Source organism: Miscanthus floridulus, chromosome 8, assembly GCF_019320115.1.
Source record: "Miscanthus floridulus cultivar M001 chromosome 8, ASM1932011v1, whole genome shotgun sequence".
Taxonomy (NCBI): domain Eukaryota; kingdom Viridiplantae; phylum Streptophyta; class Magnoliopsida; order Poales; family Poaceae; genus Miscanthus; species Miscanthus floridulus.
This window is the reverse complement of record NC_089587.1, coordinates 16,243,835-16,264,842: the sequence shown is the minus strand read 5'-3', so window position 1 is coordinate 16,264,842 and position 21,008 is coordinate 16,243,835. Positions and strand designations below refer to the sequence as shown.

The following is a 21,008-nucleotide window of genomic DNA, read 5'->3' as shown; positions in this document are numbered from 1 at the left end:
TAACTTTTATTCGTACTCTGATGATGAAACGTATCTGTGAACTTTATGTAATATGTGGCATGTATGTTGAATCCTGTACGATCTTGGTTATTGTAAATCGTTTATCGAGACCCGTCGTGGTACTCGACGGACTACCGGGTTTATATGGGTTCAAGTATGACAGTGCGACCGCTTGCGGATTGCCATTATACTTGTATTCTTATAAATTGGTCGGTTCTGCGACATTCCCCTTAGAGAGATTCATGGGAGTCCTAAAGAAATATGTTCACAACCATGCTCGCCCAGAAGAAAGCATCGCCAAGGGCTATAGAACAGAAGAGGTCATTGAGTTATGTGTTGACTTTATTCCCGACCTTGACTCGATTGGTGTTCCTGAATCGAGACATAAGGGGAGACTAAGCGGAAAGGGGACACTAGGGAGGAAAACATATATTGGTATGGATGATGATTATTTCAATAAAGCGCACTACACAGTTCTACAGAACTCCTCTTTGGTAGATCCGTATATTGAGACACACAAGGATCTCTTACGATGCGAGTTTCCAGGGAAGACTGAAGCTTGGATTACGCGTAAGCATATGGAAACTTTTGGCGGTTGGTTGCGAAAAAAATGTCAAGGTGATGAGAGCGTCCATGAGCAACTGTATTTATTAGCTATGCAACCATCATGGCATATCGTCACATACAAAGGGTACGAGATAAATGGGAACATATTCTACACAATAGCCCAAGATAAAAGGAGTACCAACCAAAACAGTGGTGTCCGCATAGATGCCACAGACCCGAATGGGAATAAGCAGATATATTATGGACGCATAGATGAAATATAGGAACTAGAATATGTACCTACTTTGAAGATTCCATTGTTCAAGTGCCAATGGGTCAAGGTGACCGGAGGCGGGGTAACAGTAGACAACGAGTATGGAATGACAACAGTAGACCTTAGTAATATTGGGTACAAAGACGAACCATTCGTCCTTGCCAAGGATGTGAATCAGGTGTTCTATGTCAATGATATGTCTACCAAACCAAAAAGAGGGAAAAACGATAATGACTCAACCAAAGAGCCAAAGCGCCACATAGTTCTTTCAGGGAAAAGAGTCATCGTGGGAATTGAGGACAAGTCGGACATGTCAGAAGATTATGAAAAGGATGACCGAATTCCGCCCTTCAAAGTAAACAAAGACCCTAGCATCTTGGTAAATGATGAGGACACTCCATGGTTACGAAGCGATCATAACCAAGGGACATACGTAAAGAAGAAGTTCACTGCTGTGCCCACTTGATGATATAGTGATTTAATGTAGTGTGTGTTTGAGATATTATGTAATAATTGTGAATTCAGATGTTTATTATGTCATGTTTCAAATTAAATTAATGTTTGATTGGGTGGGATTTCTCTCTCAAAAAGGTAAATTAGGATACTGAGTGATGAAAAATTAAAATATTAACGTTAAAATGATGTAAAAACAAATTTCCTGTCCAAAACCAATAGTTTTAATAATTTTAATTAAACACTATATTTTTGCATTAACGAAATAATAAATATTAGTTACATTATGTTTTATAATTCTAACAAAAAATAAAAAAATTTAGGTTATAGATTTTTCCTATGTGCAATAAACAAAAAGAAAATCCATATTTTTAACAAAATAATTTTATGCCTTTTATTTAATTTACTATGTATTTAACAAAAACTATTGCATTTCTATTGTATTTAACAAGACTATTGCTTAAAACAGGCGGGAAACGAAACTGCAGCCCACCTTTACTCCCGGGTGGGAATCCCACCCGGGAGTAAAGGTAGGCTACAGTTTTGTGGCCCGCCAAAAAAAACCCTTTACTCCCGGTGCGTGTTACCAACCGGGAGTAAAGGTATACCTTTACTCCCGGTTGGTAACACGCACCGGGAGTAAAGAGACCTTTACTCCTAGTTGGTAATACGCACCGGGAGTAAAGAGTTTTTACTCCCGGTTGGTGGCTGGCACCGGGAGTAATTCTCTCTGATATATAACCTCCAGCGCCTAGCGCAGATCGATCCGCTCGTCTTCATCCTCGTCGAACACCGCCGCCCTCTTCTTCCTCGCGCCGTCGTCCGTTCGCCTTCCATGACACCGCCGCCCTCTTCTTCCTCGTGCGGCCTCCACCGCGTGCGCTTGTGCCCCTCCTCCGCACGCGCCCGTGGCCCTCCACCATGCCCTCCTCTGCGCTCGAGGTCCTCCACCGCGCCCGTGGCCCTCCACCACGCCCGAGGCCCTCCACTACCGAGCTCGAGGTGATATGTTCGTCGATCTCTTTGTACATTCTTAGACGGTGGCTGGAAACTGAACATTGTTTCACGAATCTAGAACACTGCCTTTGCTCAATAGAAGAATTTTTTCTATCTTCATAGATCAATGTTTGTTAACAAAATTTTATCCAAATATATTTATGTAGGGTTTTTTTGAAGGATTTATTGTAGGATATATAATGGTCAAATAGGAACTCAATTTGGATACCCAGTTTGTAAACTAAGTGTTTTTAGTTTATAAAAAATATCACATGTGATGATGTAAGCAGTTTTGGTTAGACTTGCATGCATGGCTACAGACAATGAAGGAAAACTTCAACGTTTCTTCATTTGTGAACTTTGAATATACAGATATAGTATATTAATGTTGCTAAAGTAATATGAGCATTACATATTTTTTCAACTTTATATCATAGCATCAGAGATCGCCTGTAGAAGAAGAAAATAAATTCTTATCATTTCGGAAATAGTAATGGTTATATTAGCATAAGACACATATACTTACATTTCATAATGACTTATACTTACATTATCAACATAGAATTTTCTTATATGATGAATGACTACATGGTTCACATGGTACATAGGATCACAACATCACGCACCGACACCGCCCCAGCCCGCCTCACGTCGTCGTCATCATCAGCATGCCGGCCCGCCTCACGTCGTCGTCGTCAGCACACCGGCCACCACGCCGACATGTATATATATGTCATTTGTATTCATATGCATGTATATATACGTCGCGGAGCACCGCCGCCCTCGTTCGCCCATGCATTTCTATGTATACGGCGGAGCACCACCGCCCTCGTTCACCCATGTGTACAGACATATATATGGTGGAGTGGAGCACCACCACTCTTGTCACACTGCCCTTTCTCGTGGCCTAGTTGATCAACATTCGTATTATCGTTATTGTTAATGTTAAACAATCACACCAGGGCGAACCGCGCTGTTGATATCACCGACGTGGTTTGCCCTAGTCACCGACGCAATTTGCCCTCGGCCGTTTATGTATAGCCCTAATTCGCCCTAGTACCAACATAGTTCGCCCTAGTGTGGCGAATTGCGTCCTTGGCCGAGGGGCAAGATTTAATAATGCATATTGTTCGTAGATTTTACGCATGTAAGCAAAGATTTGGCGTACTATATATTGGTTTTATTTTTTGAAGCTAGATGGCCGACCTGAGAAACATGGATGAGGAGGAGTTGATGATGAATTTGATCAACACTGGCACTCAAGTTGCTGGTGATGATGGTGCTAAAAATAACGTGCAAGAGGATGTAGATGACGAGAGTCAGTACTTAGCTCTTGAACAAAATGAGCAACAACATATTGGCCAAGTATATATTTTTTATTATTAGCTATATATATTATCATATGTCTTATGTGTGCTCATGACATTAAAAATAATATTTATGTTTTGTAGCCCTCTGGATCGACATCAACAACTACAACGAAGAGTAAAAATGTTCGAGGTCCCAAAAAGCCATTGGAGGGCCGCTTCATCATCTCGGAGTTCAATGTGGATACAGGAGAACCGGGGGGGCTGAATAAAATGAAATTTGTGCACCACTGTGGTTACCTTGTACGGGACCGGCTTCCGATTAGTACCTATGAATGGAAGAAGAAGACCAATGCTCCTCATATCAGTTTTGTCTCCGATCATGACAAGGCATTAATTTGGAAAGATGTCTTGGTACATTTCACGCTCCAAACAGATGGTTATGATGATATAATAGATGGTGATGAATTGAAGGAGCGAGTTAGGGATTGGGCAATGAAGAAGATGGCCACCCAGTTTCAGACCTAGAAGAAACACCTATACACGACGTATGTCAAGAAGAACATAGCACCAGATTTTACTGTCCTAGGCCCGATCTCAAAGCAGAGGCCCTATTGGGATGAGTTTGTACAGTACAAGACTTCGGAAGAGGGTGTGAGTCGGATGATAAAAAACCAATGTAATGCCCAACAGAAGACATACCACCATACCTTGGGATCAGGTGGCTACCCGACTGCCATTAAGAAGTGGAACAAAATGGAAGCAGACCTTCTTGCCAAGGGTATCAGACCAGAATCACTCGAGTGGGGAGAACGTGTAAAAAATTAGTTTTTCGGTCATGGGGGAACACTAGACCAGGAGATAGGGAAGTGCGTTTATGGCGCAAGACTGCAAGAAGCAGTAGAAAGATTGTTTTATGCTTAGAGAGCTACTGCTAGTGGTGCGTTCAGGCCTAACAGAGAGAAGGATGAGCTGACATACGCCATTGGGACTATTGAACATGGTGGCCGAACTAGAGGCAAAGGAAGTGTCTCGTTGGAGCATGGATTCCCTCAGGACAGACCTTCCTACAGAAGTCGCCAGAGAAAGAAGGAAGAAGAGGCACAGCGGCTCTAGAGGTTGGAGGAAGCGGTGCGTGAAGCACAGGAGCGGGGAAAAAACCTTGAAGCAAGAATGCAGGAGGAAATCAGAAGGTAAGTGCAAATAGCAGTGAGTGCAAGCAAGCAGGCATCAGAGCCAGGAATCAACATTAGCCAATCTATTCAGTTGAAAAGCAGCTGTGCTTCCACGGAGATACCAAATCAAGGGGACATAGGACTGCGCTTCCCTGTGGATGACGTCACTAAACCTTGTACAATGTGTGAGCTACACATTCCAAAGGAGAATTCCACAATCAAGGTGGCTATCGGTCTTGTTAATCCTATTGACCGAACCAAGACACCAAGGATTTATGGGAATATAATCCAAGAAGGATATGCTACCATCTCGGTAGATAAAGCTGAAAAAGGTTTTAGTGATTTGCCTCTTGACATTCCTAGAGGTGATGGCGAGAAGACTCTAGGAGAAGCGGAGAAGACATTTATTCTATGGCGCAAGCGCTACATCATCATTCTAGGGATGTCAGCTCCACCTCCTCCTAAACTACCTCACCATAGGTACGTGCGGATGAAAACACTACATCAGTAATTTGTATTGGCTTAAATAATTAACAATCTGCTCATAATAATATGTCATTCCTTTTTTTGTAGCAGATCCTCCCCCAACCTAAATCTAATTGTTCAATCGCCAGATCATCATAGTGCTCTATACGATGACATTGTGTTGGAAGGCGAGGCTACATCCACACCATCTCCAAGGAGGTCTCCAACGCCGCAGCCGCCACCTCCAAGGAGGTCTCCAACGCCACTGCCAACACCTCCAAGGAGGTCTCCAACGCCTCCCCCGCCCCCGCCTACCAAGAAGCCTAGCAAGAGGCCAGCCCCTCAAACGAAGAACCAATCCCCGCCTGCAAAGAAAGCCACCGTGAAACTAAGGGCTATTCCCAAAATAATATCTGAAGAGAAGGAAGAAGGAACTGATGCATATAAAAAAGACATGTCTAGATTCTATGATAAACTTAAAATGAATCAAGAAGCAAGGAGAAACCCGGATAAACCGTACTTCTTCGTAGCTCCAGATATTCTAAGAAAAAAGGTGACTTCTTACCAGCAACAACAGCGGGAATCTCGTAAGCCGTCCAAATCAACGTTATTGGACTATGATCGCACTCTCACCAAGTCAATTGAGGCGGCACAGAAAAAGAAGCAGGCGGGGAAAGGAGTTGCCCAACTCGGACAACAAGCGCACCAATCAATCCCCCCGCTAGTTGTTGGTAATGAATATGGTTCGAATTTAGGATTAATGCATCAGGCAAACATACCTCTGGATGTCGATTTGGATCACCTTGGTGAATTTCTTGATGAGACTGGTCTCGACCTTTACCAGATGTTTGGTGATGGAAATATTGAGAGTGCGGCGGAGGTTGATATTTGAAAGAAAAAATTTATACTAGGCCAGAGTCTATACAACCCTCAAGCCTTATCTGATCTGGGGACGCAAATGTACCTGCTAAACAAGTGGTACATGCAGGCGTCTACCAGTGGAGACTTCTGCGTTGGTGTTAGAATTAGAGACGAACATTGGTTCCGTGGCGATGATGTTATGTATGTTGACTTTGCAGAATTTCATCAACTATGCCACCTGACCTCTCTGGACAAAGTTATCATTAGCTGCTATTGCCTGTAAGTAATAATTCTTTCGATCTTTTATTAAACTCATCATATGTGTGTATATGCATATAAATTATCCTAACAAGTACTATATATATGCAGATTTACAATGATAGAGCTCAGAAAGGAAGGCTGCAATGAAATTGGTTTTGTTGATCCCCATATAGTATTCAAAGACCCAATTACTCCAAAGACTAATTGGAAGTCTGAGTCAGAGAGTAACCTCATGAACTTCTTAGTGAACCAACGCCACAAGAAGGATATACTCTTTCCCTATAACTTCAAGTGAGTGTTAATCATGTCGATCATCCTTAATGGCTCATATGTTGATTCTAGTTAATTAATGAGTGTTATGCGTTATATCCTATAAACACATGTAGCAATCACTGAATATTGATGGACATCGATCTGGTGAAAAGTCACTTGATAATCTATGACTCGATGAGAAAACCACAACAAGACTACCAAGATATAATAGATATTATCCAGGGGTAATTTCGGGATCTCTAGCAACTATATATACACACAAACATGATGATTAACTATATCTGATGACGTGGCAAATTTTTTATTGGACAGTGTTTGGAAAACCTTTATTGAGAAGCAACACATGAAAAAATGCAAAGCGCCACTGAATGTAATCCCTTTGAAAGTAAGTTCCCTGAATCGCATCATCTTTATTAATTAAACATATAGGTTTCACCGGATCACCAGATTGGATGACAAATCTTTTTCTCGTAAAGTGGTGTCTGAGGCAGGAACAGGAAAACAACTACTGTGGTTACTATGTTTGCAAGTTTATCAAGGTGCTCTCCCAAAAAACTCCTACAGAGAGACTCAAAGTACGTTAAAAATACACTATATATTCATTTAATTATTATTATTGATTATGTTACTATGTCTTTTTATATATATATATATATGTACATATATTAATTTATTTTCCTTTAATTCAAACCTGTAGACTCGATGGTTGGAGGAAAAGGTCATACGACAAGACCAAATCAAAGCAATTCAAGAGTCTATAGCCGGATTTTTTAATGAGCAAGTCATCGATTCCAAGGGCGAGTTCTACTTCGACCCAACACTGCCATTGAAGCCAAGCTAGAGGATGAGAGAATCTTGTTATGTCACACCAACTGTAATGCAATCTTTTGTAATATATGCACATGAAATAATATAATGTAAAATACACATATGCATGTATATATATATATATATGCTTGAATTATGTGATTTAATATGTTCATTGTGCTTGAACCGAAACATACTATACGCGCGTATAAATGTATAATTAGCAGCGTACAATACGACTTCGAAAACCTATTTTGAAAAGAAAACAAAAAAATGAAAAGAAAAGAAAAAAGAAAAAAACATTTAGTCCTGGTTCGTATTACCAACCGAGACTAAAGGTGCCGGCCATCGTGGCATGTCGGGAGGCACCTTTAGTCTCGATTGGTGTTACCCACCGGGACTAAAGGTTCTTCTTTAGTCCCGGTTCCTGACCCGGGATTAAAGGACCCCCGGATGCTTGCTCCCGGGCGGGGAACCGGGACTAGAGGGGGTTTCCCACCGGGAGTAAAGCTCTGTTCTCTACCAGTGTATGCAACTATCTATATATGTATCCAGAGTTGATCTCCAATAAATTGTTTTAAATAATGCATATCCTAGATTTCTCTCCGTCAAAGCAACTAATGATAAGCTTTGTCTTATTAACCACCCTTTTATTCATCATTGGACAACAAAATAACTTGAATGCGGCAAATTACTCATAATGTTTAAATATTCAACTTGAGGAAAAGATAATCATACAGCCATGTGTATACTAATATAAATGTAATAAGAAACAAGCGATAGTAAGAAAAATGGAGAGGAATCCTCAAAAGGAAAGGAGAAGATTTTTAAACAAGAGAATCAGAGAGTGAACTTGCACATACGCGGCTAGTATCAACATGCCACGGGGCATGGTGGCAGTCCCGGGCTGGTGGGGTAGCGGCCGGCGTTGAGCAAAGCTTGTGGCCGAGGGTGCCCACCTAGGCGTGCTCCACTATTCCCCGTCAAGTGTTGTTGGATCATCTTGTAGGCTGTTCGGCAGTACTGAAAAATAAGTTAAAATATTGTTCTAACTGATTGTTGCGAGAGAAAATACTGTTATATCTGAAAACACTGTTCACATGAACAGTGTCGTTGTGATTGCGCTGGCCAGCCCAGCCCCAGCCGGCCAGCCAGCCGAACGCGCTCTTGATTTAATCCGTAGTATGCATGAACCTGCCTGGTACAGAGAAAACAGTTATTAATGAGTTAAAAATTAATTTATTGCCGGCGAGTGTGAGGTCTAAGTCCCTATTTGGATCCATGAGGCTAAACTTTAGCCCGAGACTAAAAATTAGCCCTTAGAATAAAGGGGCTAAAGGTTTCCACAAGTTCATAATTCAGGACCACAAGCTCTATGAAATATACTCCCAAACTCAGATAGTCCGTCTCGTAGGACACAAGTTTATACCCGTCATAGTAAATCTAGATGCTTTCTGATTTATTTTGGTTCATTTAATATACTGTTTGGTAAAATTCTAGATCTCAGAAGTAGTATTTTGGATCCAAACTTTCCTGAAAATGTTTCTCTAGAGAAATGTAATTACGGAGTGAAACCACTTAGCTAGCTAGCTAGAGAAGAAACAATCAGAATCAGAACATATTACGAATGTGCCTTTTGCTCGTTCCTCGCTTGCAAGCTAAAATTGAAAAATGTTTCACCTTATTCGATGGGAAAATGTGTATTTTTCTCGAACAAGAAAAACGTATTCTAGCTACAAATGCTATAGATTCTTATTTAAAAAAAATCAAATGCTATAGATTCGGGTTGCCAAATATGGCCTAAGTGTAGGCACATGTGAGTGAACGGTTTCATAAAAGAAAAACAAAGTATCATTGTTACGAAGTTTATTAGTTGCTTACTTGCTTTTAGATCAATAGAGATTTAGGTTAAGGACATTTCCCGCCGTTTTTGGAAACATATACTAACTCATACTCTGAGGATACCATCAATATATTCCTCAATAGAAAACATATACACTGTCTGGATCCGCCGCCATGGTATACAATTGCTTTTGTAGTGTGCCGTCTTGTTGCGAGAAATCACATATTGCTTTGTGTTACTAATTGTGTGATACTCTAAGTCTAATAGGTAGCGCTAACATTGTCGCCCACATCGACCATTGCTATCACATGGATGGAACGTGTTTTATACAGAAATGAAAATTTCAATGCAACTCTATCCTGGCTTAGCTTTACATATGACATCCTCTGTTATGAAAGAAGCCACCTACATATCTCAGTATCATTTGGTGTGAACAATATGATTGCACTAGATATGGTATTATAATATCTCGAAATACAAGAAAATGGTATTTTTAGCTGTACAAAGCTAGGAAAACATTTTATTTCTCTTAATTAAAAGAATCATTGCCATGTTAAAAAGTATTTTTATTTGGGAAATTGTGTTATTGCCCCTTACACAGATGTGCAATTGTGATTTTGTCCACGTTTTTCTAACTTTGTGATTTTGCCCTTAACTGTTCACAAGTCAACGCGATTTTGCCCCTGGTCAACGCAAATTTGCCCCTATTTTTACCGTTGACCAGGGGCAAAATCGCGTTGACTTGTGAACAGTTAAGGGCAAAATCACAAAGTTAGAAAAACGAGGGCAAAATCACAATTGCACATCAAAGTAGGGGCAAGAACACAAGATCCCCTTTTTATTTTATCTAGGTCGAGGTGTGTCGGTGTTTCGGATCACCGGCTAGTAAATTTGTATCTGCGCGTCTGGTTCGGATGGTGTGCTCGGAGGACACAAGGATTTATACTGGTTCGGGCAAAATGTCCCTACGTCTAGTCTGCTGCTGCTCGTGTTACCAGCACTAGTTTGTAGTAGGGGTTACAAACGGGCGAGAGAGGAAGAAGTTCCCAAGTCTCTAGTGAAAAGATCGAATGGAGTTGAGTCTAGTTGAGCTCGTTAGCCGTGTGCTCGTTGCCCCTTCTTGGGGAGTCCCGCTTCCCCTTTTATAGGCGAAGGGGAAGGCGCAGGTTACAGAGAGAGAAAAGGAGAAAAGCTAGTGAGAAGAAGACCTCCGGGGGCAGCGCGTCCTTTTTCTCCTTCATGCGGGTCCCGCCGACGCTGTAGATGGCGACGGGAACGACTCCACGTCGGGCTCCTGTTCACCATTGGTGCCATGCCCCGACGTCATCAGCTGGTCGTGGCATTCCATCCCGTCCCGGCGGACGGCGTGGCGAACCGGCGTGCCTGTCAGCAGCCGTTCGGGGAGTAGGTAGCACGGCGACCACGCACCTGTCACTGTTGGCGATGTGAACCCCTGGGCGTGGCCTGACGTGGCTATGGGTCATGTCGAGACGTGCCCGCTTCCCTCCTGGTGTCAGAAGTTTGACCCCGGGGTCGTACCCGTAAACCTGTAGTGGTTGGAGGCGGTACGGGTCCCCGTCGGGTCAGACGGAGCCCGCGCCCCAGGGGTCGGGCGAGACTGAGCCCGTGCCCTTAGGGTCGGGCGAGACGGCTCCCGTACCCTTGGGTCGGGCGACACAGGGCCCGTACCCAAGGGGTCGAGCGAGACGGCTTCGTACCCTTGGGGTCAGGCGACATGGGACCCGTGCCCAAGGGGTCGGGCGAGATGGAGCTCGCGCCCCAGGGGTTGGGCGAGACGGAGCCCGTGCCCTCAGGGTCGGGCGAGACAGAGACCGTTCCTCCGGGGTCGGTCGAGACTGAAATATGTCCTTGATTATCTAGGCGAGTCGTCGTCCGCGGTCCTCAGATCCCCTCTTCGGGTATCCCTAATACTGATACCCGACAAGGTGGTATGAAATATATTGGGGCTTAAGGTTTGTACTCCTGTTTTGAAGCGAAAAGGTGATTTTGTCCTCATTTTTTTAACTTTATGATTTTACCCCTGCGATTTAAAAAAAACGAAGGCAGACTTTACCCTCTGCTCTGTGAAGTCCCTCTAATGGTGCTAACTACTGAAACAAAGGATAACTTTACCCATGCGTTTTTACCCCTATTTTATTTTGGTATTTGTGTTTTTACCCCTATTTTTAGATCAGCAATTTGACAATTTTGATACATAATTATACAATTCAACCAGTGCAAAACTCAACAATTTTTAGAACAATTCAGTAGCATTTCAGCTAACAATCCATATAAACATAAATTAGTATCACCCATATAATCAGGGACCAGAAACGCAACTAGCTTGATGTCCCACGGTGCTAGACTCGACAGAGCTGAGGAGGAAGAGACAAAATCAAACACTTCACTGCTCAAAATTGAAAGCTCGTAGATGGAATCGAAATTGCTACTGCCCAAATCGAGTTCCTTACCTCGGAAACATATTCTCTAAAACCAAAATCGAGCATTATGCCGTGGAGGTCAAGCTTTCTGCCGTTGAATCGAGCGCCTCAAGCTTCAAGCAAGCTGGGTCTTAAGTGTGTCGTGTGTGCGGTGGGAGCAGATGGGAAAAGTAGGACGTGGAGAGAGTTATCTATCCTAATGGGGTGTGCACGTAAAATAGAAGGCCTAGGGAACCCGTGCGACGTCCTAGCCACCGCCGGCACGAGCCAAGGGGGTAGAGGGAGGGGGAAGGCGGCGGGGAGGGGGAGCGCCACCGCCCGGTGATGCCGCTGAAACCCTAACGTGTGGTCAAGAAACCTCCCAACGTGATTCCTCCCTAACGCGCGACGGTGCGAGCGAGATAGGAGAAAAGCTTTAGGGGCATTGCTATCTTTTTGTCTAGCTGCCTTTTCTTTTTTGTTTTATTTTGGCTATTTAATCCAACCAGTCCCAACGGTGTTAGAGAGTAGGGATAAACGACTGCTTTGTTTGAAAACGACGATGGCAAAAATCACAAAGTTAAAAAAGAAAGGGTAAAATCACCATTGAGATTTGGAGTAGGGGTAGAAACATAAAATTCCCAAATATATTTGTGTGTGTATAAGCGTATTATCATTTTGGGAAAATTTTCATTTTTTTCTATAAGAATAGCATTTCCCTTTCATAAGACGTCAGAGTAGAAAAGGAAGTCATAATTTTTTTTCTTAAGGTAGTTGGGGTACCGGGCCTACTCGCGTGTTGATTATTCCCTTGAGCCTGCTCCATATGGTGGTAATCATTATCTCCTCCCGCCCCCGTCATGAGATCACGCCGTTCGTGGACCGCCCTCGCCCCCCGCCCCCGCCGCGCTCTCCTGCCCTTGGATATTTGCGTGCGCCGAGGCCAAGTTATCCAATCAGATTGCGACGTCACTGTCACTGCGGGGCCCGCTTCCGCTTTTTGCTTCGCACCGTGCCGCCTCGTACCCGCCTTTGTACCATAGACGTCAGGTGGGACCAGCATACCCATCCCAGCGTTGGGCTCAATGTCAGTGATCCATTTGTGATGGACGAGTCGATGGCCGGGTGCGAAGTGTTGGCAGTAATATACAGTACATAGGTTCATTCCCCCCACCACATCGAACTGTGTGCGCGGTCGGTCGCTCCCCTTCCCTTTGTCCGTCCGCGATCTCGGCTGGCCCTCGGCTCGTCTCCGATTCCGGCGTCCGAACAAGGTGAGCAATCTCTCCCCCCACCCCTCTCCCTCCCAACTGGTTATTCGCGCGCGCCGAACTGTAGAGGGGCTGAATCTGACGCGAATTTCACTGGATTCGGTGCAGATTTGCTCGGGGTCCTCGTGCCAGCGATGAAGGAGAAGCGTGGGCTCGAGGACGCCGGCGGCGGCGCCGGCGACGGGCGTCCTGATGCCAAGAGGGCGCGGCCTCCGGCTCTGGCCAGGTGAGGAACTCTCCGGGCTCCACTTTTGGGCGTGGTTAGTTTCGTGATGTGCTTCTGTTTGACAAGCTGTGGAATTAGTTGCATGAATGGGGAGCACTAGCGGGAGCCCTAGACTTACAGTATTATATGCAATCGGAAATTTGTGCCTGGATTACTTTTCCGCTGATCTGTTATGGTAGTGAGTACCTGTGGAAATGGTCCCGTGTGTTTTACCTGTGGAAATGGTCTCGTGTGTTTTTTACCTGTGGATATGGTCCAGGGTGAGCTGAACTCGAGCTCTGAAATCATCTTCAGTGGCTAGTAGTGACTGGTCTGTGCTAAGAGCAACGTTTAAGCTAGGGTTTGGTGCACACTGTTTTAGAATTGGCTGGAATGATGGCAAACTGGTTGGCTGGATCATGGAATTTGGAAGAAACATTATTCTTGGTGTGCGTGTTAGGTTTTTTATGTAGTAGGCGCAACTCGTGAAAGCATGTACCTTAGCATGGAGTATTCATAGTGCTACCTTATCCAAAATGGAAGGTATTTGTATCGAGTATCGTTACTATTGACCTAATGTCTTCGTTAGTTGGACACGAGTAATAACGCTTACCGTTGGGTTTTCGGCAAATCAGGTAATGCCCCCTGTTTATTTCAAAGTTGAAGTAACCGCTGTCGAGTGTGCGTTACCAGGTAAGCAAAAGAATCGAGCCCAGCTTGGTAAGGGTGTAGTTCAGTGGCTGCATGCTCAGCCCACTCAAGTTCAAGTCCTATTCAATGCGGATTTGGGTGCCTGTTTCTTCTTAACGTAAAGTCACTTAATTTCTCCAAGTTTGGTGTACGTTTCCAGGAAGTATGTAAAGATCTCAAGTGAAATTAGAGCATGGTAGCCTATGCAACCATACATTGTTGGTGTATATGAGTCTAGACAGATTCAGGGACCCATGGATTGTTGTAAAACAATAATTAGGAATAGAGTTATCCTTCTAACAGTGGCGGAGCTCTTGGTAGGGCTAGATATGGCCAACACCATACCTCAAATTTGATGTCCTCTTATTTATCCTGGCTATGTTCTGTATTTTTTGTGCACAACGCTACTATGCCACCATACCTTTTATCTGTCCTTCGCCACTGCTTTCTAATAACCAATGTTATAATTCAGTTGCATGTTAAGAGATCTAACTACGCAACAACAACAACAACAACAAAGCCTGTCAATCCCAAGCAAGTTGGGGTAGGCTAGAGTTGAAACCCACCAAGAGCCCCAAGTCACGGTTCAGGCACATCAATAGCTGCTTTCCAAGCACTCCTATTCAAACATAGATCTCTAGGTATATCCCAAGCCTGGAGATCTAACTACGCATCTAACAACATAAATGAGAAAAACGCCAATGCACCTTAGCACACAGGGTTTCACATGTGCAGCGCGTCCAGTCTCGAAAGATTTAAAAAACACTTTTGAACTATACTAAAACGCCAAAAATAGCTCCAACACTAACAAAGTTTAACATGAAAACACTACAGACACGTTACATGTTCCCTCAGAGAAGGACCACAGCTCACAGGCGTCACTGATCATGCTTGGCCACCCCTTTAAGTAGCGATTCCTTCATGCACTTCCAACCTTCCTTCCATAGTTGTTGCACTTGTATGGATGTAGATTTTCTGTTGCTGACAGAACTGGCTCTCTTGCTTGTTTGGCGTTTTATTTTAACTTATTAATAACAGATTTATTAGTGACCTATCACATTCTAGTCGTCGTAAACAGTCTCTATCTACCATGCAGTGTTATTGTTGAAGCGTTAAAGATGGATAGTCTGCAGAGGCTCTGCTCATCATTGGAACCAATTCTTCGTAGAGTAGTAAGAACATTATGTAGAAACTATTCATCAAGCACAAATGCATCCATTCCTTTATCTGGCTCTGACTTTGTTCATCATTTACTTGATAGGTCAGTGAAGAAGTGGAGCGCGCACTGGGCAGACTTGGCCCTGCAGCAATCAGTGGAAGGTATGCTGTTCCATATAGGCTAAATGCATATTTCCTTTAGGTTCTTCCACTATTCCTTCTGCATTAATAGCATCTTAGCAGAGTGTAATCCTATCACCTTCAAATTAAGGAGAATTATTACACACATTAGCTGTGTGCTTATATTCTAGATGTAAATTCACAAAACATCCTTTTTCTTATTCAATTCAACACTGTAAGTAGTTAGTGGTAGTAGTTGCTTCATCAATGACGTATTCATGGAGCCTATTTAAGAATAAAGCATTTTGCTTCACTTGCCATCCTGGGTAGCTTGCAATCCAAATAAGGATGCATGTTGATGCTAATGATTTTTCCCCTCTCCTTTTAAATATGACAGGTCTTCCCCGAAGCGAATTGAAGGTCCAGATGGAAGAACTCTTCAACTCCAATTCCGGACAAGGCTGTCACTTCCCCTTTTTACCGGAGGAAAAGTTGAAGGGGAGCAGGGAGCTGCAATTCATGTTGTTTTGCTTGATGCTGGCACTGGTTGTGTTGTATCCTCTGGACCAGAGTCGTCTGCCAAACTTGACATTGTTGTTCTCGAAGGCGATTTCAACAATGAAGATGAGGAGGGCTGGACAGGGGAAGAGTTTGACAGTCATGTTGTGAAGGAGCGTGAAGGCAAGCGGCCTATTTTAACTGGTGATCTACAAGTCACACTAAAAGAAGGTGTCGGGACAATTGGGGAGCTTACATTCACAGATAACTCTAGCTGGATAAGGAGTAGGAAATTCAGGCTTGGCTTGAAGATTGCCTCAGGATTTTGTGAGGGTGCTCGCATTCGTGAGGCAAAAACAGAAGCCTTTATGGTTAAGGACCATAGAGGAGAATGTAAGTCCCGAAAATTTATCTGTGTATTTCTACTTGACATAGATCTAAACTATTTCAATTTCATTATCTAGTGTACAAGAAACACTATCCACCTAAACTGAAAGACGAGGTCTGGAGGTTGGAAAAAATAGGGAAGGATGGGTCATTCCATAAGAGGCTGAACAAATCTGGAATATCTACAGTTGAGGATTTCCTTAGGCTCGTGGTTCGGGACCCACAGAAATTGCGCAGCGTAAGTTCGCGTGTGGGTGTGTTATTAACTTGTTATTATTATACTTTCATTTTATGTGTTTTGGCTTCTGACTATAAATGCTATTCTGTGATAGATACTTGGAAGTGGTATGTCCAATAAAATGTGGGAATCCCTTGTGGAACACTCAAAGACCTGTGTCTTAAGTGGAAAATATTACATATACTATTCTGATGAGAGCAGAAGTATTGGTGCTATTTTCAACAACATCTATGCATTCTGTGGGTTGATTTCTGGCGAGCAGTTCTATTCATCTGAGAGTCTTGATGATAGCCAAAAGGTTAGTATTGTTATCAACTTAGCTTATATTCAGGATATTAAGTGACATTACATATGTTTTAAGTTGTCTTCCAAGATAAAACTAAATTGCATACTGATGCTATTCTTTGAAAACTATGCAAGACGATGTTTTTTTTTTAAGATCGTGCATGTTGGATACCACAATTGTCAACCTGTAGAGCTTAGAAATCTTAATAAATTTCAGTTCAAAACATGATGTTATGTTACATTGATCTAGAATCTAGATTTGTTCAGATTCCATTCTGCACAAGGATGATGAGGTTGAAAATGTGTTTTTTTAAGTGTCCACTGTCCAGAACTTCCATGTCATTTACATGGAAGGTACCAAAGCTTTGAGAAGTTTTTGAATTATGACCACTTTACTCAATGTGTCAGAGCTCTTATGGCCTTCTCTATTGATGCGGGCATGCAGCTATTCTTGAAAAGTATGAGCTTGTAGTAATTGCCTACTCAATTGAAGTAGCTTTCTTTTCATTGCCCAGATGATTCTTTTAATATTTTTCCTGTAAAAATGCCACTAATTAGGACTTCATTGTTCTTTGCAGCTGTTTGCTGATGCATTGGTAAAGAAAGCATATGATAACTGGATGTATGTCATTGAATATGATGGAAAAGGTCTTTTGAACCCTAAACCAAAGAAAAAGGCTGCATCCACTGGTCAAGCTGAGACACATGCTCCTGCGGTTGGTGCAACTCCATATCAACAACACCTCTCTTCAACGAGCATGCCAGGGCCATCACCATCAGGTGAGCAGCATCTGAGGCCCACATACGATTACCAGAGTTATATTTTCTTGGTTGTTTCAGTTTGTAGCTTATGTTAACTGGAAACCCTAATTGTTGTTGTTTCACCTAAAAAAAAAAGTTGTTGTAAGTACATCAATATTGATAATTTGATATTCAATTTGATAGGAGGCTCTAAGACATGTATATATGTTACTTCATTATTTGAACGCCATGCTTCTTTAATTTGTTTCAGGTGGAACTGATTCCATAGGGTATGGTGTTGACCAATCAGCAACACATCCATCTCAGCTCCAGAGTTCATCCGCCAATGTCCAGCCGCCATATGATGACACATTTTCGTTCTTACCACCTAACATGCTGACAGGATCTGCAAATGATGCCATGGGTCTGGAACTGGGCCAGCTGCAGCAAGTAATTTCTCAAGGCCAGGCAATTCAGCCAGCAAACGTGGGATATGGTGATTGGCCCAGAAACCGTGACAGTCAGTATGCTGATGACTTCACCGAAGACATTCGCGTCAAGAGCCACCAGATGCTCGAGAGTGAGGACATGCAGCAGCTGCTGAGGGTCTTCAGTATGGGTGGAGCTTCTGGCAGTTTGCCAGACGACACGTTCAACTTCCAGCCCTACATGCCCTCTCCCTTACCGAACCTCGGGTTCGAAACTGAGCGTAGCCATTCATCTGGCAAAGCTGTTGTTGGCTGGCTCAAGATCAAGGCAGCAATGAGGTGGGGAATTTTCGTCAGGAAGAAAGCTGCTGAGAGAAGGGCGCAGCTGGTCGACCTGGAGGATTAACATCGTGGCTTTACAATGATCAAGGTTGCGTTGTAAATTACTAGTAGTTATCTGCCCCCTATACCGTCCTGTTACCTTTGAGACAAGTTTCTGAAATGTACAACGAGTAATTTTGCTATCTTGTACAGAATTCACCTTGTTTGCTTGTGTTAGTTGTGTAACATAGCTCTGCTAAGCTTAACAGATGACTATGCTTGTGTACCCCTTTTTCCTAGCTCTTCTAGTGCAGAATACCGTGACTGTGCGAATTTATCCAAAGATTAAAGTGTGTATGTTGATGCATTGCTTTTTGAAGTGTCTTTTGCAGAACTCCCTTGCTGGTAACATTCATGAATTTTATACGAGACCACATCTTTTTGCCTTGAGTAATCAACAAGTAATTCCTAGATTGCTCATTTTGCCCTGTCCTACCGGCAATCTTTGCACCCTTGACCCCTGTACTTCATTAACTGAGCCACATTAATCTATTGAAGGTAGAGCTCCTGTCATCTCTTTAAAAAAAAAAAAAAACTGTTGCAGGGTTCAAAGGACACTGCACTCTTCTACTGGAATGAAAGGGAAACCCGGAACACTTGGATTGGTAGACCTGTCACTGGATGAAGTCAACCGGCAATCCAACATCGTTAGCAGCACGCACCTGCTTGTGATCTTTCACAATTAATTTCCAACAGTGATCTGTGATCTTCCACAATTAATTTCCAACAGTGATATTTTTAATGCACTGGCAGGAACAGTGTACTCGAGGACCCGTCGACGACTGAACTGCGACGGCGTCCAGGTTTTTCAGGCTCAGTTTTCGTAATTTCAGTTATCTGATCACCCATTTCAATTCTGCAATTTCATTTGTTTTTGCACGTATCTTATTCGTACAGACTCTCAAGGAACATGGCCAGAGACTCGTATCCTTGATTGCAAAAGATGGACCATCTGGAAAAGCCAGCCAGCTGCGAACCTATCAAGTGTCTCGGAAATATTCGGCAGATCCATAAATCCAAGAGATGGACTCGTCGAATCGACTAATTTTGAAGTTTGTAATTTTTGGTTATCCGCTGCAAATGAAATACATTGCACGTGCTGGTCGAACTGGTTTTCTTTTCGGTTTGATGTCAGTTCAACATCAGCTCAAAATGAAATACAGTACATTGGAGTGAGTGAAGAACTGAGGGCCTGTTTAGTTACCCCAATTCCAAACTTTGGCACTATGCAAAAAGAAGATTCCCCGTCACATCAAACTTGCGGTACATGCATGGAGTACTAAATGTTGACGAAATCAAAAACTAATTGCACAGTTTAGTTGTACTTTACGAGACGAACGTTTTGAGCCTAATTAGTCAACGATTGGACAATTATTACCAAATAAAAACAAAACGCTACAGTACGCTACAGTGGTCCGGAATTCAGTCGGCGCCAACTTTGCAAGGAACTAAACGTGGCCTGAAGATAGTAGCCCGTCGCATTCCAGGCCGTTGAGGGTTTGACGCGGATTAATAAGGCTCAAAAGGCTGAACATGTGGCCGTGGCGAGTCTCGTTCTGTGTTTCCTTTTTAAATAAATATTAAATGTGCCGTTCTGTGGTTAATGTGTTATAGTACAGTGTACAGAATTCTGATGGTTCCATGGCCTTACACGACAGGCTTACACTCCCAATCAGCATGGCCAATAATTCATTCTCGATAGACACATGGATAATAATACTTATACTACTCATGAATGGGGAAAATAGTTTTTTTTTTCCAAACGACAAAATGGCGAGCAAATTTAGAGCATATTGACAAATATTTTATGTATGCTTTTTTCCCTAATAAGTTCACAGTAGGGGCATGCCCCTCCTGTCTTGCCTCAAAGAGAGAGAGAAGAAAACCACTGGAAAGATGTTCATATGTATCTAGACTAAGATTTTGATTTGCAACAAAGTCATGTGTTTTCTTCTAGCCTGATCAGACTTCAGACCGTATAAGATTTTTTGAAAAAAGACCGTATAAGATAAATAAATACTCTACCCATTCCAAATTATAGTTTATTTTGGCTTTATCATAATGTAAGTCAAACTACTCTAATTGTGACCAAGTGTTAAAAAAGTACTAACATCTATGAGTTCAAATAAAATGCTCTACTAAAACGCATTTCATAGAGACTTTAATGGAACTAATTTGATTTTTTTTTTTGCATTTCTGTATAAACTTAATCGAAGTTGAAAACTTTGATGCAGGACAAACATAAAAGTGACTTATGTTTGGTATGGCGGGAGTACTTAAGAACGCAGTGTATAGTATTTGATTGATGTAAAACTTCGCCTTTAAAATTCCACATGCATGTAACCATCTACTCCCTCGATCCCAAAATAGATGACGCTTTTGACTTATATCATGTTTGATCATTTGTCTTATTCAGTTTTTTTAGCAAATAATAAATAAATAAGTTATTATTAAAGTATCTCTAGTGATAAAATAAGTCGTAACAAAATAATTAATATTTATATAAAAAATTCTGAATAAGACGAACGGTCTAACAAGATGTGTAAAAGTAAAAAACGTCATGTATTTTAGGACGAAGGAAGTAACTGCTACTAAATAGTGTTGTTGGATATTTACACGCCATTGTTTTTTTTTTTGAAGGAACAGGAGGGGCTTTAAGACCCCTACTGGAATTAAATTAGAATGTAATACTTATACATGACACATGGACAATAATACTTATACTACTCATGAATGGGGGAAATAGTTTTTTTTTTCAAACAACAAAGTGGCGAGCAAATTTAGAGCATATTGGCAAATATTTTATGTATTCCTTCTGAAAAAAGAAAACAACTGGAAAGATTCTCATATGTATCTAGAGTCTAGACTAACAGTCTACAAGGAATATTTTCTGATGAATGATTTTGGATTTGCAACAAAACTTTT

The 21,008-nt window shown here is 42.3% G+C and overlaps 1 protein-coding gene across 1 annotated transcript; it reads left to right on the top strand.

Annotated features, from left to right (window-relative positions):
- The first annotated feature begins 12,797 nt into the window (after positions 1-12,797).
- On the top strand, positions 12,798-18,402 carry LOC136475830 (calmodulin-binding protein 60 B-like). Its single transcript, XM_066473467.1, has 9 exons — positions 12,798-12,955; positions 13,061-13,178; positions 14,944-15,019; positions 15,109-15,167; positions 15,523-16,016; positions 16,088-16,248; positions 16,343-16,546; positions 17,112-17,313; positions 17,546-18,402. The coding sequence occupies exons 2-9, from the start codon at positions 13,087-13,089 to the stop codon at positions 18,106-18,108; spliced, it is 1,851 nt and encodes a 616-aa protein (XP_066329564.1). The 5' UTR covers positions 12,798-12,955; positions 13,061-13,086; the 3' UTR covers positions 18,109-18,402.
- Positions 18,403-21,008: the final 2,606 nt, after the last annotated feature.